The sequence below is a fragment of the Arvicola amphibius genome, chromosome X (assembly GCF_903992535.2).
Source record: "Arvicola amphibius chromosome X, mArvAmp1.2, whole genome shotgun sequence".
NCBI lineage: Eukaryota > Metazoa > Chordata > Mammalia > Rodentia > Cricetidae > Arvicola > Arvicola amphibius.
The window spans coordinates 22,928,493-22,952,830 of NC_052065.1; the positions used below are offsets into that span (position 1 = coordinate 22,928,493).

The window sequence follows — 24,338 nt, forward strand, 5'->3', positions numbered from 1 at the left end:
CGGAATACCTGTGATCCTTACTGATGTCATGGGAGGGGTGATCAGGTACCATTGGTGGTGGCGGAACATCACAGGAGCTCCTTCAGATCGTTAGCTGTGCTTCAACACGCTTGGCAGCAGTTTCTGCTTCATTGAAGCTAGTCAGACCCCTATAGTGGTGCCAGGTCCTCTCAACTGCAACCACAGTGTTCAGATGATCAGATCATTCTTTTCTGCACTGAGATAAAACATGTCAAAGTCATTGCCAGCATGTCCCAATGCTTGCTCACTCGGTTGGTGCTGAAGCTGTTCTCCAGGTTCTGGGCAGTCTCACCATGCCAGATCAGCACCAGTTTGTAGGCTCTCTCTCTCTCTCTCTCTCTCTCTCTCTCTCTCTCTCTCTCTCTCTATATATATATATATATATATATATATATATATATATATATATATATATATATAAAATATGTGTAGATACCAGGCTGGGATATAGTGGGTGTCCAGATTTTTGTTTTCTGATTACACTCCCCCTGCATATATAAATATCTCGTCAAGGGAGCCATGGAAAGGAAAATGCCATGGTATCTTCCAGATGCAAACGTTTTCCCTGAAAAAGATGGATGGATGGATGGGGTCTAGCTGAGGAAGGCCTCAAGGGTGTTTATTTACGTCTTGTCTTTGTAGACAAGAAATAACAAGTGTTGTCATCCTTCTTTGAGAAGATGGAAGGACTCAGATGAGATCCCTTTGATCATATGTCCCTGAACTTATTATATAAGCATTTATGGGAACAGGATGGAAAGCCTACTTTTAACCCACTCATCATAGCTGAGTCAGATGCAGGTAACGTGTCATTCCAAGGAAGCACGGCTCTAAAAACTGTCTTGACCAGGCATTGTGGCATGCTTAATGATTCCACTTCTTGGGAACTGTCTTAGGATTTCCGTGGCTGCAACAAAACACCATGACCAAAGCAACTTGAGTAAAGGGTTTCTTTGCCTTACACTTCCATATCACAGGCTGTAGGGAAGTCAGGACAGGAACTAAGACAGGGCAGGATCTTGGAGGCAGGAGCTGATGCAGAGACTTTGGAGGAGAGCTGTTCTCACGGCTTGCTCAGCCTGCTTTCTTAGAAAGCCCAGGGGTGGTACTAGCCACAATGAGCTGGGACCGCCCACATCAATCATTAATTAAGAAAATGCTTTACACCTGAATCTTTTTTTAAAATTGTTCTTATTAAGCTATATATTTTTCTCCGCTCCCCTTCCTACTTCTCCCCTCCCCTTCTACACTCTTCCATGGTCTCCATGCTCCCAATTTACTCAGGAGATCTTGTCTTTTTCTACTTCCCATGTAGATTAGATCTATGTATGTCTCTTAGGGTCCTCATTGTTGTCTAGGTTCTCTGGGATTGTCATTTGTAGGCTGGTTTTCTTCGCTTTATGTTTAAAAGTCACCTATGAGTGAGTACATGTGATAATTGTCTTTCTGGATCTGGGTTACCTCACTCAATATGTTTTCTAGATCCATCCATTTTCCCACAAATTTCAAGCTGTCGTTACTTTTTTTCTGCTGTGAAATTTTTTTCTCCATTGTGTAAATGTCCCACATTTTCCTTATCAATTCTTCGGTTGAGGGGCATTTATGTTGTTTCCAGGTTCTGGCTATGACAAGCAATGTTACTATGAACATAGTTGAGCACATGTCCTTGTGGCACGATTGAGCATCCTTTGGATATATACCCAAAAGAGGTATTACTGGGTCTTGAGGAAGGTTGCTTCCTAATTTTCTGAGTAATTTCCACTCTGACATCTGACATCCAAAGGGGCTGTACCAGCTTGCACTCCCACCAGCAATGCAGGAGTGTTCCCTTTTCCCCACAACCTCTCCAGCATAAGTTGTCATCAGTGTTTTTGATCTTGGACATTCTTTTTTTTAATTATTGATTTTTACTGAGCTCTACGTTTTTCTCTGCTCCCCTTCCTGCCTCTCCCCTCCCCTAAGGTACCCATGCTCCCAATGTCCTCTGGAGATCTTGTCTTTTTCTACTTTCCATGTAGATTAGATCTATGTAAGTTTCTGTTAATGTCCTCACTGTTGTCTAAGTTCTCTGGGATTGTGGTTGGCAGGCTGGCTTTCTTTGCTTTATGTTTAAAAACCACCTATGAGTGATTTTGTTAATTTTGATGTTCTCTCTGCCTTTTGTTTAGTTTGGATAAAGGTTTGTCTATTTTGTTGATTTTTCTTGAAGAACCAACTCCTTGTCTCATTGATTCTTTGTATTCTTTGTTTCTATTTTGTTGACTTCAGTTCTCAATTTGATTATTTCCTGATGTCTAGTCTTCCTGGGTGAGTTTACTTCTTTTACTTCTAGAGTTTTCAAATGTTCTGTTAATTCACTAATGCAGGATTTTTCCAGTTTCTTTATGTAGGCATATGAACTTTCCTCATAACACTGCTTTCATTGTGTCCCATAAATCTGGGTATGTTGTGTGGTCATTTTTGTTGAATTTTAGGAAATATTTAATTTATTTTATATTTTCCTTGATGCATTGATGATTCAGCTGAACATTTTTTTTAATTTCCATATGTTTTTGGGCTTTCTGGAATTAGTGTTGCTGTTGAATTCTAATTTTAAGCCGTGGCGATGCCTTACACCTGAATTTCATGGAGGCATTTTCTCAATTGAGATTTCCCTTTTTTCAATGTGTCAAGTAGGCATAAGACTAGCTGGTCCAGGAGTTCAAGGGCAATGTGATGAAAATTGTGAGACACAGTTTCAGAAAAACTGGAACTGGAGGTATTTATAGAGTGCTTGGCTTGCGTGCATAAAATCTTGACTTCAATTCCTAATAACCCTGTCACCATGACTTTCCCAAAGATTTTTCTCAATGTTAGTAGAATTTAAAGTGTTTATGGTTGGGGATGTGTTTTAAAGTTCAGCCCCTATCAATTTTATGCTGGGGCATAATAGTTTTCTTCCTTTTATATATTGAAGAACACACAACGTATTGTGTGAAAATGTATCCAAGTTAAAATTGAGCATTTAAAATGCATGTTGAAATGTAGATACAGCAGCATGAGGTATAGTTCATATTCATACTGTTGTCCACACATCACCAGTGCTGTGTGACGGCGTTCCATCGTTTCATATTGAAACTTTGGTACCATTCAGTGCTAACTCTTTCTTCTTCCTCCCTCTTCCCATCCCCTGGAAACCCTCATTCTACTTCTATCTTTATGGTTTTGGGTACTTAGGTACCTCATATAAATAGAGTTACCTTTTTTAAAAAAAATGTAATTCTGATATATGTCATTGCTTAATGTCAAAATTCATCCTTATTGTAACATATGACAGAACATCCTTTGGGGGCATGAGCATAGTGGGAATCGACTCTTGAGATCTTATGCATGCCATGGAGGTACCCTACCTCTGAGCTCTATCTGAACTCTACTTTTTAAAAAAGGCTAGATTGCATGTTGTGTGTATGTACACATTTTACTTATGTATTCACCTGTTCATGGATATCTGGGTTGTTTGCATCAGAATACATAATTATTTAGTATCAAGGTCCAAAATATTTTTGTTTCTCAGCCCACCAACCGGAGAACTAGACTTCTAATGGATCGAAAGGTCTGACGTTGAGATTCTGCCAGCTGACTTCGGGGACGTGATCCCAGCTCCAGTGTTTTCTTCCTGGGTTTTGTCTTGTGTTCTCTTCCACCACTGTCAGCAATCCTGGATCTGCTATCCATTCTTCCTCTACGGTCTGTGTTATATCTAAGTTACCTCTGTTGGTACCCCCAACCTCACCTCCAGTCTTTAAATACTTTTAATACTTTTAATACTTTTAAATACTTTCTGTTTCTGGTCACTCCCCAGATAGGATGGCTTTCCTTGGGTCCTACCATTACACAGACAGTTGCCCACATGATTTTCCACCTGAGCACTCTTTAAGTCTTTCCCATGAAACTTGTCAAAACCTAGTTTCTTTTAGATGTCATCACTGCATTTTGACTGTGTGTGTTTGTGTGTGTGTGTGTGTGTGTGTGTGTATACATATGTCTTGAGTCAGGTATAAATTAAGTATGTTTGTTATTACACTGGGGTAAAATCGTTTAGACTTGCTGTGTGTGCTGGCACTTGAAAGGCAGAGGCAGATGAATCTCTGTGAGTTTGAGGCCAGCCTGATCTATCTACACAGCAAGGCCGGTCACAGCGACCCTGTGAGATCTTGTCCCAAAAAAGAAAACAAATGTTGGACTTTGGAAGTGAGTTGTTATTGGATGGACTGCTTCCTGGTTTTGACAGGAGTGTTTACTTGAACCTGCAGCATGAAGATAAGTTCGTCTCTACTAAACTCGATCCTCAACCCAGTTTTTAAAAACATTAAAATTTCATTCATTATTTCATTTATTCATGTGTGTCTGTCTGTCTCTGTTTCTCTCTCTGTTTCTCTCTCTCTCTCTCTGTTTCTCTCTCTCTCTCTCTGTTTCTCTCTCTCTCTCTCTCTCTCTCTCTCTCTCTCTCTCTCTCTCTCTCTCTCTCTCTCTCTCTCTCTCTCTCTCTCTCTCTCTGTGTGTAACTCCAGGCAACTTGCAGGAGCCAGATCTCTTCTTCCACTGAGCAAACGTCGCATCTCTCTTTTTACCCATATAAATTCTAGGGATCAAAATCTGTTCATCGGGCTTGACAACAAGCACCCTTGTCTGCTGAACTATCTTCCAGCCCGGTTTTTGTTTTTGTTTCTGAGCAAAGGCTGCTAAGTTATTACTTCAGCCTCCTGAGTAGCTGAAATTACAGGCTTGCTCCTTTAGGTCAAGCTAGGAGTACTAGTTTAATCTTGTATGTGATACTGACCTACAATAGATAATTGTCTTTTTAGCATAAAAGTTCAGTTCTCCTGGGGACTTGGTAGAGATTTTAGTAAAATGTGTAGATGCATTCATTCATTCATTCATTCACTCATTTATTTATTTATTTATTTATTTATTTATTTATTTATTTATTTAGATTCAAGGTCTCATTTTATAGCTCAGGCTGGCCTAAAACTTGTAGCAATCTGTAGCACAAATAACAAAAACCCCAGAGACAAATTGTGGTTCAATCTAAAAACTAGATAAGCAAAGCAGCCAAGCCACCAGAGAAGTCTTACCTCTACCAAGTCCGGGCAAACTAAGCCCCCTAAGCCTCTCGCTGTTCTCCCATTTTATATCCCTCGAGTGCTAGGATTAATGGTGTATGACTCTCCTGGACTGGAATTAAAGTCGTGAGCCACCACCACCTGGATTTTTTTCTTCATTGATTTTATGTAGCTCAGGGTAGCCTTGAACTCACAGAGATCTATCTGACTCTGTCTCCCAAATCCTGGGATTGAAGGTGTATGTCACCATTGCCTGATTTCTAGTTGCTTTAGCTTTGCCTCTGGTCTTCAGGCAAGATTTATTTATCAAAACACAAATAATACACCACTCCAGCAATCTCTTGTTCCAGTCTCTTGAGTACTGTTATAAAGTGTGTGCAACACCACAAAATATGAGACAGAAGTGTGATCACGAGTTTGAGATGAGCCTTAGTTGTCCCAAACCAAACAAGTCAGCTAACAGATTGTGCAGTGAGTGCCACCAGTCATTTGTTTGGTGGTATAAAGAACATGGGTTCTTTGCAGCTTCTTGTTTCTTTGTAAGAGTTTTCGGGGGCGAGGTGTAATAGACAAAATAGAAATGTATTTGGCTTTGTGGGCCTAAAAGCCAGTGGTGCTTCCTGGCACTATCTAAATGTGTATTTGTGTTCTGGTAAGTTTTATTAATAAGTAACAAGGATAGTGAAGTCCCCTGGCTGGATTTTATTTGGCCGACTATTTGCTAGCCAACCACTTGTGCAGAAGATCAGGATGTGTATGGATCTATAGTTAGCTGCTGGCCTCACTGGCGTTTAGTCACTACTAAGTGCTATAAGTTATAGATCAGATAACTGGCTACGGGTTCAGTGATCTCTGTTTTGTTTCTAAGGTAGGAGCTTTAAAAGGTGATGTGATAGTCAAGCTTCGTGTATGTGTTTCTTCTTTTCCCTGTGCTGAGGAGGGAACCTTTGCCCATGCCAGGCAAGTGCTCCACTAATGAGCCCACACCACCTCAGTGGAGGATATTCTTAGCACCGATTAATGAAGCTCTTAATAACCATAGCATGACATAATCTGATTAGGGCTATAGTAAAGATATGAAGAATGTTTATGAGAAATGGAATGTTATGTTAAGGAATGGGATGTTATGGTTGTTTTAGGAAAGAACTGATAGTTCCTTAAAACTGTTAAATATAGTTACCATAGGACCCATAATTTCTTCTTGTAGGTATACCCAACAGAAATAAAAATATATCTATATAAAACCTTGTATATCAATATTTATAGACACATTATTCATAATCACTAAAGTAGAAACAAATGAGTATCAGCTGGTAAATCTATGAAGAAAATGGCTTTGTTCATGCCATGGATTTTATTTAGCCATCATGTTTAATGGAAAAATGACACAGATGCATACTGAAAGTCTTATGCAAAATTACAAAAACTAAACATTAAAAGGTTGTATATATTGTATGACTCCATTTATGTGAACTTCTCAAAGCAGGGAAATCTGTAGACCTAGAGTTTGGATGTGGTGGTGGCTGTGCAGGCCTGAAATCCCAGCTCCTCTGGAATATGACGCAAAGGGATCCTAAGTTCAAGGCTGGTCTATAAAAGTCAATCCAAGACTACCCTGGGCTACATTGGGAGATCCTTTCTAAGTGAATGAATGAGTAATGAATGGATAGTACTGAGGACATAGCTCAGTGGGGCTCGGTTCATTCTCTCATGCTGCAAGAAAGAAAGGAAGAAAGGAAAGAAGGCGATTAGGATATTGGAGCCATTCTGTTTAATGAGCAGTTGTTTCTTTTGGTCAAGAAAACGTTCTTGAAATTGATGGACAGTATGCAACTCTGAATGAACCAAATGCTGCATGAATGAATGTGTGGCTTTTGTAAGTGCATGTGTGAAATTTGAATTGCATTTCGAAAATGTTACTAATACAAGGTATAGGATTAATGTATGAGAAATAATTAGCAAAGAGTAAGAATGATCCACAATATTGTTCCCATGAGGGAATTCCACAGTATGAATCTGATTTTGGTTCCTTTGTGTTTGGTTTTCTGGGTTTCTGAGTCTTTCCATTCCCTCTTCCGTGTCCTGGGGGACCGACCAGGATGAGGGATGCTGAATAAGAAACCTTGTATTAGTGGTCCTTCAGTGGGAATGAAGTCAGCTTCCAAGGCCTGTTTGCTCCAGGCTTCCTGGGTCCTTTTACTTCTAAGTAATCCTAAAACTGACCTGCTTGAACCCTGTATATGTTATATTCCCAGCCGCCTTGGAGGAACTTGCCTAGGGATGTTCATGGACTCCTTTCTGTGTTACAGATTGAAGAAGGGAGCAAAGCCGCAGCCGCTGACAAGCTACTAGCTGGAGATGAGATCGTGGCTATCAATGACGTGAATCTCTCAGGGTTCAGACAAGAAGCCATCTGCCTGGTAAAAGGCTCCCATAAGACCCTGAAGCTTGTGGTCAAAAGGTGAGACGTGTGCCTCTTTTTTGCTCACCAGACAAGGAGTACAGTGCTAAAATGCCAAGCCTGGATGCCTTTTCTCATATGTGAAGAGATCTCAACATGCGTGTGAACTTAAAATGAGAGTTATTCCTCACTAGCTTCTGGAGACTGTTCCAGGATCCCCATTTCGGACACCCAAATCTGCACATGGCCTTTATAGAAAACGCCATAATATTTGTATATAATCTAGGTACATTCTTTCACATGCTTTAAATACTATCTAAGTGGCCTAAACTTTTAAGTTGCCATGAAAAAACTTCCTGACAGTAGCAGCCTAAAGGAGGACAGATTTCTTTTTGCCTCATGGTCTCAAGAGATTTGTGCACATCCCCCTAGAGAAGGAAGGGGCTTTATAGTGTTAGAAGTGTTTTGCAGATTCTCCCTTTGCATTTTTGCTGACCAAGAAGCAGAAGTGATGAAGCAGAACTAAAACTGTCTAAGGTTTGTTGTCCTCAGTCGCCTTCTAATAGCCAGACCCCGCCTCCCAAAGGTGCCACTGACTTCAAAACGTAGGCCTATGGGGGACATTCTGCTCGCAGTGAGGGGACCTGATGCCTATTCATAGAAGGTGGTAGGCCGCTTGTTTTCATTCTTATCCGTGAAAGACAGAAACAGATGCAGATAGCAGATACTTGGGGAGCAAAAGGCCTGTTCCTGTAAATGAGATTAAGGGGCCAGGTGGTGGTGGTGGCACGCACCTTTAATCCCAGCACTGTGGATGCAGAGACAGCCGGATCTCTGTGAGTTCGAGGCCAGCCTGGTCTACAAGAGCTAGTTCCAGGACAGGCTTCAAAGCTACAGAGAAACCCTGTCTCAAAAAAAAAAAAATTAGATTAAGGGTAGAAGGTTAGATAATTTTAAGAAAATTAGGAAGATGATGCATTTATGTATAGGATAAAAACAGTACTCCCTGGCTGGAGAGACGGCTCTGTGGTTAAAAGCACTGGCTGCCCTTCCGGAAGTCCTGAGTTCAGTTCCCATGGGGTGCCGTTTTCTGGCCTGCAGGCAGACATGCACACAGAATGCTGTGTGCATCATAAATAAATAATAAAGCAAACTACTCCCAGGTATCACGAGGAAGATTGTTTTCAGAGATAGAGATACGCACCTCTGAGCCTGGCTGCATGTCTTTTTTTGATGGAATCAGTGAAGTCATCGATTTAATTAAAAAGTCAAGCCGGGTGTGGTTGTGCATGCCTTCAATCCCAATATATAAGAAGCAGGAGCAGATACATTGCTGTGAGTTCATGCTGATAAGTCCTTGAACATATAATTATGTATAATTGGGGCCTAAAAAAAAGAAACAAGGAAATAAAACTGTTCTTTGTATATTATTTATCAACTCTCATTTCTACGTGAGATAGGCTTTTGAATACCTTTTGTTTATGTTGCGATTGTGCCCAGGCTCAAACCCAGACCCTGCTCTGTGCTAAGCAAGTTCTCTACCACTGAACTGCCGCACTTCCGGTCCTAAACACCTTTTTAATTAGTCCTTATAGCTCATAAGATGCGATCTCAAAGTGAGACCTAAATACCTTTTTAATTAGGCCTTATGGCTCAGAAGATACGATCTCAGAATGAGAGTTTCTGATCTGTTTGAGGAAGTTGGAATGAGGTATCATCAATGTATAATTCCTTGATTGCCTCATGACCCCTCAGAAGCTTTCTTAGTTATGATTGCTTTTACTGTGATAAAATACCATGGCCAAAGCAACTTGGGGAGGCCGTTTATTTGCCTTATACTTTCATATCACTGTTCATTGTCTGAAGGATGTCTGGACAGGATTTCAAACGGTGCAGGACCTGATGTAGATGCCTTAGAGAGATAGATGTGCTTACTGGCTTGTTCAGTCTGCTTTCATACAGCACCTAGGATCGACAGTCCAGAGATGAAACCACCCACAATGGGCTGGCCCCTCCCCCGTCGGTCACTAATTAAGAAAATGCCATACAGCCAGGATTTATGGAGATATTTTCTCAGTTGAGGTACCCCTCTTCAGATAACTCTAGTTTGTATCAAGTTGTCATATAACTAGCCAGTACAGAAGTCCTTTGTTGTCATAAGACGCTGTTATTCTTAGTCAAGTGATGGTCATGAGGATGTGGATTCTAAAGGTCAGACTAGGAGTCATGCATGGCCCCTGAGTTGCCACTGCCTTCTAAACCTCGCTCTGTGATTCCAAGAGTGCTAGAATCACCCTTTGACTGACCTGACCTTTGAATAAGGAAGATACAAATCTCAAATTCCTGCGACAACTCTGACCATCTGATTCCTGAGCAGACGTTTTGTTATTGTTTATTTTTCCTTGAGACATTTTCTCTCTCTCTGTTGCCCTGGCTGGCCTTGGATTTCTGGTGTAGACCAAGAGGACCTGGAATTCAAAGAGATCCACCTACCCCTGCCTCAGTGCGCTGGGATTAAAGGCGTGTGTGCGCCACCACACCAAGCCTGACTTTGAGTCAGTAGATATGTATAGAAATATGGAACAGATTTCTTGGTCCACTTGTTTTTGGTGTCAAATCTAGTGTAGATGTCTTTCTCTTTGTTTGGTTTTTGTTGTGTGTGTTTCTGTCCATGGGTTTGGTGGGATAAAAATAGTTTTATTGTTTGCTTTGTGTTTCTGTTGTTATGAGGTAAAGTGGACATTACTAAATATATTTCTTACTGTGCTTGATTTAATTTGTTTTTTAAACTAGATCCACATATCTAAGGATATCAATACAAGGAATAAAACCTGTTTAAAATACATCATTGCCATGTATGAAGCAAAGAGAGGAGGAGACCGTAGAGCATTTACTGGCTGGTAAAAGATACATAAAAGATTAGAGTAAAGGGAATTAATCTTTTGTCATGAAGGCACTGATGGAAGCCCCTATGGAGAACTCCTCCTGTTTTGTATTCTGCAGTTTCCTTTAAATGAGTAGTGTAGACAATTCCCTGCTTTAGATAAAATTGAATCGTTTAAGTAGCAAGATTTTAAAGCAAACAGTTTATTCAGGAATCTATTATTCCAACATAATTTTGTGGGATTTTTGAGATTTGTTTTGTTTGTTTCTATGTGTAGCCAACTTGGTTGTCCTAGAACTCACAGAGATCCTTCACCCGTCTCTGCCTCCTGAGCGCTGTAGGTGTACGCCACCACTACCTGGCACACTACCTGGCTTAAAGCATCCTTTTAATAATATAGTCTTTTAAATTTTGGGGAAGTAATTTTATATAAATTGTAGGTACTAGAGATATTGTTCAAGTTGGACGTGATGTTATTTAAAGATGTGAAGGATGTTTCCCATGGTGGTAAATTAGTTAATATTAGAACTTATGCCTGTTTCTCAGTGCGTGGTGAATAATTACTGCTAATCTTAAAGATGTACTTAGTAAAGCCTTTTAATACTCCAGAGTAACAAGTCTTTATTACAAATGCACCAGTTATTCTTAAAGCTCTAGCATATATTCTTCTCAAACTTTGAATTTCCCCACTCACTTTTTTTCTCTGTGCTCCAGGCAACCACTTACTCTACTTTCTGTCACCGTGGATTAGTTAGTATTTACTCATATTTTATATTAAGCTCCAAGATGGAGGAGCATGCCTTCTCACAAAAACTTCAAGTCCTGGGGTTCAGCTCCGTGGTCAAGCATGTGCTCGGCACCAAAGGCCCCGATTTGATTCTGAGAACCCAAGGAAGAGTCGAGCTCACAACGTCACTCTGAAAGTGACTCATAGCCTACGATGCGAACACATAGATTAATGTTGCCCTGCTTAAGATGTCGATCAAGTAATAGACTATGTTGATCCATCCTTTGCCTTACTGCACCTGACTACCTCATACTGCGACTGTTAGCATTTGGATAGTAGTCCTTGCATAGACTCCCCTCTTCTTAATGACGGCTGTTGCCTGCTTTTATTTCCTGTGCTCCTTTTATCTTAGTGTGTGGGACCAACCAACTGGGGTGAGATTTCAATAGGCCAGTTTCACAAAGCCGAGGCGTCTCATTTCACAAGGATCTAGTAATCATGTCTTCATTGAGAGGCAGCGTCTGGACAGCGATGCCTGAAGGGACACGGTGCTATCTGATCATCTTCAGTGGTAGCACATTGTCCTTCATGATGTCCAGGTGGCTTTCGAGCTCATGAGCAGTAGATGGGAGACTGTAGGAGCTAGATCCGTCAGGCTGTGACAGGTTGGGTCCAGTATGCCTTTGTTCTTTCATTTCCAAGGTGTTTGATGTTTCAGTGTGTCCCTTTGCAATGCTCTGTAGTCTTTCAATATGTATTTAATTGTCTCTATATAGTTGTCACCTGCTCTGTTATCTCCATGTACACTGGCATGAATCTGGGCTCTAGGATTTTCACAGAAGGCTACTGACTGTTTCGTTCAGCAGCTGTATCGATTCGGCCACTCAGTTGAAGGAAAACGCTTAGAGATGCAGAGGCACAAAAATGTAGAGTCCAGTCTCTGCAGTAGAGTGATTTCAGCCTGGGTAGTTTATTGACCCACTGTCTCAAAATAATAAACACAAGGAAGGACTAGGTAGACAGCGCTCAGTAGTTAACGCTTGTCTAGCCTATGTGAAGCCCTGGGTTCAGTCTCCAGTAATGCAGAAGCAAATCAGACTAGACCTGTGAACCCTAGGGAAGATTTATTTTCAATATTATACCATGAATATATTTTCAATCTCTTCCCAAATTTACATTTTAATTTTTTTTTTACAGTGAAATACGCTTGGCACTTCATCCTTAATCTCACTCTGGTAGTTTCTGGTGATACTCTCCTAGACTGCAAGCCGTTTTGTTGGGAACAAGCCAGAATGGGGTTGACTCATGTTTTTGTCTCTTTGCTGATCATCACAAACCATCTTGTGAATCTAATGATATCTGCTAAGCTAACATTCAGGAGTAGATTAGCACTAAAGCGGAGGCTTTTCTTTTGCTGGAGGCTGCAATGGTTAGGCAGCCTGTATTAGATGGTTGCACGTTTTATAGAAATCAGGATTCCGATGCCGGACAGGGGTGTCGCTTACTGGGAGCAAGTTCCGTGCAACATGCAGACTTTCTCCGGTGCTGTAGAGTTTCCTTGCCTTCAGCTTCATACTGGTACCCTGTAGTGCTCTCCTCATGGAACTGACCTTGAGTGGGTGGCCAGAGGCCCCAGTGATGATTGTTAGCGCAGCTATTTCTGTGAGTAACTACTGTGCTATGACAGGAGTGGTAGTTTCAAGACAGCAGCTGGTTGTGCCCTTTGTCCCCTTCTTTCCTCTTTCCCCCTCTTCTCCTTTCTACATTCTAGAAAACCTTTCCTTGCAGAATTCTCCCAGAAATGGATTCTTGGTGTATGTGTGTGTTGCGGGGGGTGTCCAAGGAGGGTTTCTGGGAGTGTCAAATGAAATCCATGCTTTAAGTGTTGCTTGCTGCTGTTTGCTCATGGCTGATGGCATTATTTCTATTTGTGAGCATGCGGAGGCATGTTTCTATGTTTCTTTCCTTGTCGAAGCAGAGATGTTGAAGTTTATGCCCTGATTTCTTTGCACTTCCTTCCGTATTTTCTTTATTAAGGCCAGGAAAAGAAGCAAAACCAAATAGTTCATAAGTGTTTTATCCTGAGTTTGGACTTGTATGTAGCTTAAGTAGTTTAATCAGATGAATCCCTGTGAGACATTTCATTTTCTAGGTCAAAGTTAAGACTTTGTTTTTCATTCTTTATTCATTGTAGAAAAATAAGGAACTTGATCTTTATGAAGGCAGTGCTAATACCGTAACTTAGGCATCAAATGATGTTTATAAAGTTGTTTGGTAGAAGTATAGAGTATGATTTCTAGTGAGTAAAGAAAACAAAGCATTACTTCGCAAACATTGATGGCTTTTAGTTCTCATTACTTTGGCTATTTTTGTTAATTTTTTTAGTTATACAAACTAATGGATCGTATTATGACATTTTCCTGCATACAATTATCATTGTATTTTGCCTTTTGTTTTCTTCTGGTATTGGGGACTGAACCCAGGCAGGGCCTTGCTGATGCTAGGCAAGTGGTTTACTTATTGAGTTACACCCAGGCTCACTGGTGGTTTTTTTAAAATTATATTAAGAGACACATATTTACTAAATTAAGAAACACATTAAGAAAAGCTGTTAATTTTGTTTCTTTCAAGTTTCTAAAGGAACTGGCAATTTTTCTTTTCTTTTTTTCCTTTTCCTTTTCTTTTTTGAGACAAGGTTTCAGGAGGCCCAGGCCCTCAAACATGAGATTTTTAATTTTTCTACCTCAGCTTTTCAAGTCCAGGATCATAGATATATGCCATGACACTCAGCTCAGAGGAACTGTAAATTGTATAACTAGCCTTACGTGCTACAGATGATGTTCATTTTGAGACCCACGGAGTTAAGATGTAAGCTGTAGCATTAACAATGCAGTTAATGTTTTTGTTTGTGGTGCTAGCCAAGTGCTGTTTCATAGGGTCACACCCTCAATTGTATTCTTTTTAAAAGGGGTACCAGTGGTAAGGTCTCCCTAACATGAAGGACTTCACATTGGGAAGATTCCTCTATGTGCGGTTGAATCAAAAAGTGAAATAAGCGGTTGAGATGATTATTCTAGGCCTTAGCCAAAGTTGCTTGCTTCAGTGTTGCAAATGAGACTTTGCGTGATTGTCCAGGTAGCCAGTTGTCTCTGTCATTTGTTGCACATTTTGGAAGTTGCTTGATTGCACTTCCTGCTTACTCAAGTATTATTTCCCTTCTCGGATCTTCAATTGGGTTGAAGACTAGATGGTTGTAGTTACTTTCCTCTCATGACTTTGCCAAGTTATTTATTATGCAAGACTTAAACTAGTTAGGATAGGATAATTATTGAATATACTTGTTTTTATTGTATATAGTTTTGTATTAGGCTTAGAACTCTCTTATGTAAACAGAAAGGAGGAGGTGCTGCAGGAAGTCTTACAGCTAGTGGTAACCCGCCCACTGAGGCATGACCTCTTATACTAGATGTGCTGATGTCGAGCATGCACCCGGCCTCTTTTCCGCCTGCTTTTTCTGGTTGCTGGATTCAGTTTCTGTTCTCCATTCAAGCAGAGGATTCTGATTTGTGAGTTTACCGCTAAATAAATAACCATCTATTTCTCAATTCCGAGCTAGTGTGAGATTTCTTTTAGGATTCCTTCAACATCCTGCCAACCTCTCAATCGACTTCCCTTGGCGGGAGGCCCATGGTTTAGTTATGTCCAACAGGTAGCTCGCCCGTGTTGTTACTTGTAGGAGCCCTGTAACTCTCAGAGTTCTCTGCCCTGCCCTTGATTTTAGTCACAACGATGATTGGGGGATGCCCTGTTCCTCTGGGCTGACAGCATGGTCTAGGGAAATGCACTTTTGGTTTCTTACCAAGGGGTAGAGAGATACGGACAGAGCTGTGAGCAGATGACTGCCCAGTAGGTAACAGAGACCGAATAAATGTTACTCACACACATGGCCCATAAAGTTTGCTGCTGCTAATATTCCTTGGTCATCTTTGGAGAAAGAAGCAAACACACCTTACCATGTAGAATGGGCGTTTTCTGAAAGTTGTTGTATTTGCATTTTGTTGCCTTTCTTTTCTCACTGTCTACTTCATTTATGCAAGAAAATGTTCATGGTATGAGAACCACATTATGTGTCTCCCTCTTTTCCCTCTCCAATATTTGCTATAACCCAGCCCTCACAAAAACCGCTTAGAATAGGAGCCAAGGAAGTGGATTTATAGCCTGGTGATGGTAGTTAAATCCAAAGCCTTTTTTAATTTAATAAAGTTGTATTGCTAGTGCTTTTATTAATGGGATTATGAAATGTCTAAATAACCAGGGTTATGCTGGGGAGGGCGGCACATGCTTATAATCCCAGTACTGAAGAAGGATGCTTAAAAGAAATCCCACACTAGCTCAGAATTGAGAATAATAAATATTTATTTAGGGGTAGACTCATAGATCACAATCCCCTGCTGGAACGGAGAACAGCAACTGAATCCTGAAGCCAGAAAAGAGGCCAGACACATACTTTACATCGGCATAAATAGTATAAGAGGCCATGCCCCATTGGGCGGGTGACTTAAAGGCTGCTAACTGTAGGATTTCCTATAGCACAGTACTGAGAAGGCTGAGGCAGTAAGTATATAGGGAAGCACTGTCTGAAAAACTAACTAAGCCAAAATAAATAACTCAGGTGCTTTTGACTTTGAGACTGCCAGTATTCTTTCTGACGGAATAGCTGTTACCATGACCGGGATAAAGGGATGGCAGGTATCTGGCCTCCACTCTGGAAAACAGCTGTATTGCTTTGTCCCTGGGCGTTAGGGTTGCTTGTCTGTAGCTGTCATGAAGTGACAGAAACAAACAACAACCACAAGAGCCTCAGATAACAAAAACAGCACACGGGTATTTCTTGAGCATCTTGTAAAGTTTCAGTTTCTAAACATAACACTATTGTTCATTTATTGTTGTTACTATTATTTTCATTGCTGTGGATAGAACTCGGGGCCTTCTGAATGCCAGGCAAGTACTCTACTCCTGAACCACATTCTCCGTTAGGTCTTGGGATTCATTTAACTTAAGGATACGGAGGGTATTCTGTGGCTTGGTGCTTTTCCAAAGAAAAGGACCATCCATCCTTATTGAGCTGATGTGTGATAAAACAAATGGCAATTTCCGCATAGCTACTTAGCATTTATGGATGTAGAGTGACCATCCATGTGAGGTATTGCTTTATACTTCTCCAACTATGGAAGACGTTGTTAAGGGTTTAAATTAACAGATTCCTTTGGGGGAAAATGTTACTGAATTGATTTTTTTTTTCCTTCTTTTTGTGACTGGGCCTTAGGTATCCCAGGTTGGCTCCAAACTCAGTGTGTACAACCCGAGGGTGACCTTGAGTTCCTAGTCTTCCTACTTAAAAGTGTCGAGGTGACACATCTGTGCCACCAGACCTGATTGAGAACTATTATTTACTCAGCATAGCACTTAACTGTTCACTTTCATCCTCCAGCAGTTGGCTGGTTTCCCCTTCAGAAAGGGTCTTGCTTTATTGTTCAGGATGCCCTTAAGTTTACAGTCCTCCTGCCTTAGAGTCTCAGGTGTAGCCATGACCGATGTATACCACCACAAATCGTAGGCCCGTTCTTTGTATTCGACAGACCGGGTCGTAAACTTCAAGGAAGTCATTTGTTTTATTTTATAAAATGAAATTATTTAATGGCCAAGGTTCAACATTTCTTTGCCACATGTCTTGGCTTGCCTTTCCTACCTGTTAGACGTCTTGTTTATATCTAATCTCTATTTCTGGGTCATTTTTCTATGAGAAGGATCTTATAAATTCTCAAATTTTATCAAATTTATTCTAACATTTTTGTCAGGGCATGGTAAGCATAATTGAAAGCTCTAAGAAGGAGATGTTTTTTTTTTTTTTTTTCCTTTGAGACAGGCAAGAGAGCCAGGATCCACTGTATGCTTGTATAAAGGTACTTTTTATTTCTTATGAAAATTGGGGGAGTATATACAATTTCCAAAGGCCACATCAGTTTCATTGTCCCTCCACTCTAGGCCTTCCAGAAACATCCTGCTCAACTTCGCCTTCTTTGGAATTTGTCCCTTTGAGGCACTTTTGTAGTCACTGAGATCCCTAGGGTATTTCCAGTGTGTTTTGATCTGGTCCTTTATAGCGGGTTTTTCAAACATCTGTCTCCTTTTATCTCTGCTGACTCTCTCAAAGACCTGAGCTAGATAATATGTCTTTATAGAACGCCTGGGTGGGGGAATCTCAGTTCCCCTGAGATTCCTTACCTATAACCTTGGAAGACCCACTACACACCCATCACACCCATCCTCAGCTGTCATTCTAACATACTGATTCTGTGGCTACCTTAAAAAAAAAAGAAAGAAAGAATCTTGCTGTGTAGAACAGACTGGCCTCAAACTTGTGGTTTTTCAACCTCCACTACCTAAGGCCTAGTATTGCAGGTGTGAGTCACCATATCCAATTTTGTATCTTTGTTGTTATAGATAAGACTCATCAACTCTGTTTATCCTTAGGGCTATTTTAATGGTTACATTAATGACTGCACATTTGAATGTCTTTTGTTTCCTGGCCAACATTATCATTCTGTTGAAATGAAGCCAGGAGTTTGTGCTGGAGTCTTTTCCTTCCTTCCTTCCTTCCTTCCTTCCTTCCTTCCTTCCTTCCTTCCTTCCTTCCTTCCTTCCTTCCTTCCTTCCTTCCTTCCTTCCTTCTTTTTTGCTGGAGTCCTTTTAAATGTTGTCTGATGGACTAGACATTTGGAAATCATGATCGCAAGTGACCTGGATATGGAGGGGAGAAGATAGAAAGGTAGCCTTTTTTTTCCCTTTGCTTTCCAACATTGGTAAACATGACGGAAGGTAAGAAACAGATTGTTGATTTGAGCGTACTCCAGTACCGAGTACAGCGTGAGTTCATTTTGTAACGTTCTTTCAGCAGTGGGGAGAAGAGGAACCGTGAAACTTTAGTAGTGGCTGAAGATAGGCCTTTGATAGCTTGTATCAGTTTCATCCCGCGAGAGTGTATTAGGAAGTTTGTGTCTTTCCTGAATGAATTTTTCTGGTGCAGAAAGGCAGAAACTTTCTCACTCATGTCCCGTAGGACCAGATCTTATCAGGCAGGATGCTCCTGTCCACAGCAGGGCATTGTCTGCCTAGGAAAGAATGGACTGTTCCATGAATCTATCACTGCGCCATTAAGCAGTCAAAGCTTCTTTCTTTCCTTCTATTGTTTTGTTGTGCCGTTTTTTCATTTTTAATTTTTTTCCTTACAGTAGATACACAGAGACACAGTGTCATCATTAAGAGTGTTGTAACATATACTTTATAGGTTCACTGAACTTGCAGGTAGCATCCCAGCCAAATGATTAGCATCGTTCCAGTAGGTCCTGCCGTCTGGAATGCTCCCAGCTAAAGATAAGGACATGGGCAAAGGACGCTGTAACTAGTGCGTGGCGACTTCAAGAGGGTGGAGTGTTTCTGTTCTGAAGAAAAAGCCACGGAGCTGTCTTTCAGTGGCTGAGCCAGGTGCTCGATGAAAATATACAAACCCAAGGCATCATCCCCAGTGCACTTGAGGTGAAGCACAGAGCTGTGAATCCCTGAATAGCAGAGAGAAAGCAAGAAGAAAGTTCAAGGTGAGAGCCAGGGTCCACTCTGCAGGAAGGACCTTCTTAATTTGTTTGAGGAACTCCAAGTGCCAGTCGTTACCAGGAGCCAACTCAATTCCACTTTCCCTTACCCCGACCTTTAGAAAGCACCCTGCCTTCTCTGGGCCTCTTAGGGGGTGAGGTGGCTTTGTGTGCCCCTCCACAGGCCCTAGGCTCTCTCGCTGGTGCTTTTGAAGTCACCGATACCCGAATATTCCTAGCACATTTCTAACACTGTCCTAACTTCTGCCTCTTCTATCTTAGACTTTCTAAAACACCAAGTCTGTGGAAATAGCCCTCTAGCCTGCCTGGTTAAGGTTTCCAGGTTGAGGGATATGCTGAGCTATTTCTGCAGGTTTCCAGAAGCCAAGCCTCCTGTGTTTACTTGCAGACCTAACTAGGGCGGGATGACCAGACACAGACTGTATTTGGGGAGGAAGTGCAGTTCACTAAACACTTATAAAAATACCCAATGCATATGTGATTGTTTATTTTTTTTTTTTGAGGAAAGGGAAGAGATTCTCTCTGTCCTTTTGCATAACAAAAATTTCATCAAATTAGTTATGCTAATAACCAGCAGAATGAAACAGAAGCTGCATTTATGGCATTCGGCCATAAATTTGAGGCTACTGTAGGCTGTATAGCAAGCTCCAAATTTGCTCAGCATACACAGTAAGAGACTGTCTAACAGAAGGAGAAGAAACAGAATTTTTATTGCTCTATGCCAGTTTTTGTATTGAAATACCAAGCACTGTTCTTTCAAAATTAAATATATCCAAATATCGGACTGGGAGATGGTTCGGTGTGTAATATACTTGCCATACAGGCATGAGGATCTGAGTTTGGATCTCTATAATCCACGTAAAGCCAGATGTGATAGCACATACCTGTAATACAAGTGCTCCTTTGGCAGAATGGGAGGTTGAGACAGGAGAATCCTCAGAAACTCGTGGGCTAGCTAGCATAATGTATAGAGAGGCAAACAAGGGACCCTTTCTCAAATGATATAGAAGGCAAGTTCTGATAACCAAAGGTTGTTTATGAACTGTACATAAACTGTAGTGTGTGTACCTGCATGGAAATGCAAGCTTATATGTGCATGCACACACAATTGCACATGTACGTGCGTGCATACACAAAGACTAAAGATCATTCCGTAGTTCCTAGTTGAACTATGACATTATTTTTTAAATGAAGTACATCCAATTTGTTGTACATTTGTGGCAGATAATTTCAAGAAAAGTTACTAGAGTATCACAGTGAAATAAATCTCTCTACCTGTTTGCCCGTCTGACTGTGTGTCCCACATTGGAGGAAACAGGAGAGCCTTATTTATAAGTGAATTTCTTTTTTTGTTAATTTATTTTTTAATTTCATTTAACATTCCATTCACAGTTTACCCCACCACCCCCTCCCCGACGTTCCTCCCAGCCCAAACCCCATCCACTCCTCCCAACAGGTAAGGGCTTCCATGGGAAGTCAACAAACTGGCCAAAGCCCAAGCCCATCCCCCTGCGTTAAGGCCCAGTGTGGCATCCCACCATAGGGAATGGGCTCCAATAAACTAGCTTACATACCAGGAAGACAGATCCTGGTCCTGGATCTACTGCCAGGTGCTTCACAGATATTCCAAGCTTCACCACTATCTCCCACATATGGAGGGCCTAGTTCGGTCTCACGGAGGCTCCACAGCTGTCAGTCTAGAGTTCATGAGTTCCCACAAGCTTGGTTCAGCTGTCTCTATAGATTGCTCCATCATGATCTTGACCTCCCTTGCTCATATATCCCCTCCTCCCTATCCTTGTTTGGATTCCCAGAACTCAGCCTGGTGCTTGATTGTGGATCTCTGCATCTGCTTCCATCAGTTACTGGATGAAGGTTCTATGATGACAATTAAGGTAGTCATCGATCTGATTTACAGGAGAAGGCCAGCTCAGGCATCCTCTCAACTATTGCGTGGAGTCTTAGCTGGGGTCATCCTTGTGGATTCTTGGGGATTTCCCTAATACCAGGTTTCTACCTAACCCCATAGTGGCTCCCTTTACCAAGATCTCTCTCCATTGCTCTCTCAGTCCACCCGTCTCCCCCTCGACCATCTCATTCCCTCACGTTCTCATTTCCCATCACTTTCCTTTCACTGCTCCCCGACCCCCAGTTTACCCAGGAGATCTCATCTAATTCCCCATCCCTGGGTGATCCATGTGTTCCTCTTAGGGTCCTCCTTGTTACCTAGCTTCTCTGGAGCTGTGGATTATGGCCTGGTTATCCTTTGCTTTACATCTAATATCTACTTATGAGTGAGTATGTATTGTGTTTGTTTTTCTGAGTCTCTGTTACCTCACTCATCAGTGGATTTCAAATCCGTTCTTGCCACCTGAGAATGGGTACAACTAGTCAGAGAGATACTGAGTGTGACTGGGCCAGTAGGTGGCATCAGATAACACAAAATCTCCTCAGCGTTGTGGATGGCTGGCCAGCTAGGCGCTAGATGTATCTGTTTCTTATTAACACAACCTCAGCTGTTTTCCAGCATCTGAAATGGTAATTAGCCTGGTGCTCTTGATACCCAGATTTGTTGAGGGCCAGGAAATTGAGAGGGTGTGAAAACGATCATGTGCATTTTAGGAGAATTTCACTCTCCCTGGTAGGTTTTGGAACCTTCAGCGATTGCATATAGGAATAGAACTCTTTTGTTCTCAATTTTGTATGGCAAGTGCATTTTTCCAGTTGAGCCATTTTGCTAGCCCCATGTATTTCTCCTTTTAAGGCTCTTCTGTGTTTTTTTTTTTTTTAATTTCTTCATGGCCTCACAGAGCATAGTCTGTTATTCATGCATAGTTCTCAAAGATATGAGCCAAGAGATGCATTTTGTCCTACTTTTCTTCATTGATTCCCTCTAGCCTTGGAGAACTTCTAGGTCCCTTGCACATAAATATAATCCTAGGTGCTGTGGAGAACACTCTTCCATAGCATCCTGATGTGCTAACTAATGACTCTTCCATGGCTTTCTTCGGAGAAAACATTCTAAGACAACCAAGAAGGTATAGTCTCCCTACAACCATGCTCAGATTCCCTAGAATATTATTTCTTCCCATCTATTAAGAGGAAGGGAGGGTGGAAAGAAAGAGAAAAGGGGAAGGAAAAGGAAAGCAAAGCAAAGCAAAACTGCTTCATTCTGTTACTGGAACTGCTCACCTTGAGCTGACACTGAAGGGGAAGGGACACACAAAACCAATGTGAAAGGTAGCAAAGATGCCGTAGACATTTGAAATCTCTTACAACAAATTTATTGCTACTATTTTAGGATTTTACTAATAGCAGTATTTTTCCTGGACATTGCTCTCCCATGACATCGACTAGCATTTCAGGGCTTTCTAGTGAGGAGGTAGAAATAGTATCATCATGGGTGAGGTGTTTTCCTTCCTTCCTTCCTTCCTTCCTTCCTTCCTTCCTTCCTTCCTTCCTTCCTTCCTTCCTCCCTCCCTCCCTCCCTCCCTCCCTCCCTCCCTCCCTTCCTTCCTTTTCTGATACAGGGTTTTTCTGTAGCTTTGGAGCCTGTCCTGGAACTCACTATGTAGACCAGGCTGGCCTCGAACTCACAGAGATCTGCCTGCCTCTGCCTCCTGAGTGCTGGGATTAAAGGGCGCCACCACCGCCCGACTGGCATTTTCTTTACCTAGCCATATTTTTCCTCCCCTCTGCCCTCATATTCAGTCAGTCTAGTTTATTTATCTCACCAGTTAACCAGAAAAAGAAAGATAAAAGAAGTTACAAATAATGTAACATGAAAAAACAGCAGACAATGAAGGGCATGTGGTTAGAGCCTTCCTTATGAAGAATTTGAGGAATTCTATGAGGTACATTCCTGCTTTTATAATTCCTTAGTTCTGAGGTGTAATGAATTTGTCTGTTTTATTCCTTTTCTAGTTCCTGGAAAATTATTACAAAGTCAGCATATTTTATTTTTTTACACCTTGCATACTTATTGAAACTATACAGGTCATTAAAAGATTTGTGTTATAACATTTTTTCGGTTTTATCTTGATAAATAATCTCTCTTTCCACTTTCTATTCATTCTCTGTGGATTTTCCGTCATGCACCCCGGTTCCATTCATCTCCCTGTTCCTCCATATCCACCATCTGACCTTGCAACCTCCCCATAAAATAAAACAAACAGATTAATGAACAAACAAAAAAAATCTCACTGTGGACGCTGAGGGTGTCACACAGTGTACATTTTTGCCCAAACAGCTTTACTCGCAAGTGTTCATTGCAATGAGTCATTGAAGTAGTTCAAGGCTTCTGCAGGACTGGCCCCTTCATGGGTTCTAGCAGGTCTTGGTTGGAGCAGCTGTTGGAGGATTGGGCCAACTCAAAGACCTGGATCTCGGTTTAGGTGGTAGCTGAACCAGGGCCACCTCTCCTGCTTTGCCCAAGGGAGGGGTGGGGCCAGCTCTCCTATTTGTGGCAGCTGGTGAGGGGTGGACATGTGGCAGCTGGCAAGGGGTAGGACGGCTCTCCTGTGCTCACCCACAGCGGCAATGGTCATGGACACTGGGCACGTAGTTGGGTGTTATTTTCCAGGCTGCCCCAGCCCACGGGGGCCAGGCCAGGCTGAAAATATTCTTTATTGTATAGCATTCTTTAATATTTTTGCCTGTAGGAGAAAATGTGTAATCTTATTTACCTAAAGGTGTTCAGTGGATTCTTTTCCCATTGTTTACTGGCTGAAAAACTGTCTACTGTGAGTTCATTTCTTTCTTAAACTGGAGAAGTAAAGATACCCTCATGCAGTGACTTTGGAGTCAAAGGGACCTTCTGTGGGTCTTCATGTGTGTGGCATTTCCCTGAAGGTATTTTGTTGTTATTGTTGTTTTGGGGGTACTGGAAATCAATCCCAAGGCCTCATGCATACTCCATCTTTTAAAAATGCACAAAGCAACAACAACAAAACAAAATAAGAGCTAGAAATGTACACAACTCTTGGTTCCATCCCCATCAGTACATAAAACAGTACATGGGGGTCCACTTGAAGACTCAGGAGATGGAGGCAGGAAGATCAGATATTCAAGGCTAGCCTGGGGTACAGGAGACATCTCAAAAGCTTATAGAATTTCTAACTGGCAAACAATAATTGTACCCATTTATGGAAGAATAGATTAAAAAGACTTAGGACTGCTTTAGAGGCTATGATTTCCACTCTACAACATGGCAACTTGGTCATTAACAAATATCGGAAATAACGTGCATGACCATATCCAACGGGAAGCAGTTGTAAGTCGTGCTGTGTTGGGTGCCAGCAGACGCCACTAGTTTCCTCTGTTGGATTCCTACAGAGGTGCCAGCCAGTAAGGTGTCCAGGATGCAAAGTCCCTCAGTGTCTGCATTCTTTTCCAGGAAGAGTGATCCGAGTTGGAGGCCTCACTCCTGGCATGCCACCAAGGTCTCTGATACCTACCCCGAGCCAGCAGCCTCACTGTTTCTGAGCACCAGTGGGTCCCCTTCCTGGAAGAGCCAGCACCAGGCTAGGTGAGT

General features: G+C 41.6%; 1 protein-coding gene across 1 annotated transcript in view; it reads left to right on the top strand.

The window, feature by feature from the left end:
• Positions 1-24,338, top strand: part of Shroom2 (shroom family member 2) — a 115,192-nt gene that overhangs the window by 47,420 nt on the left and 43,434 nt on the right. Inside the window, 2 exon segments of the mRNA XM_038317148.1 lie at positions 7,433-7,584; positions 24,201-24,332. Coding sequence (XP_038173076.1) covers positions 7,433-7,584; positions 24,201-24,332 — 284 coding nt within the window.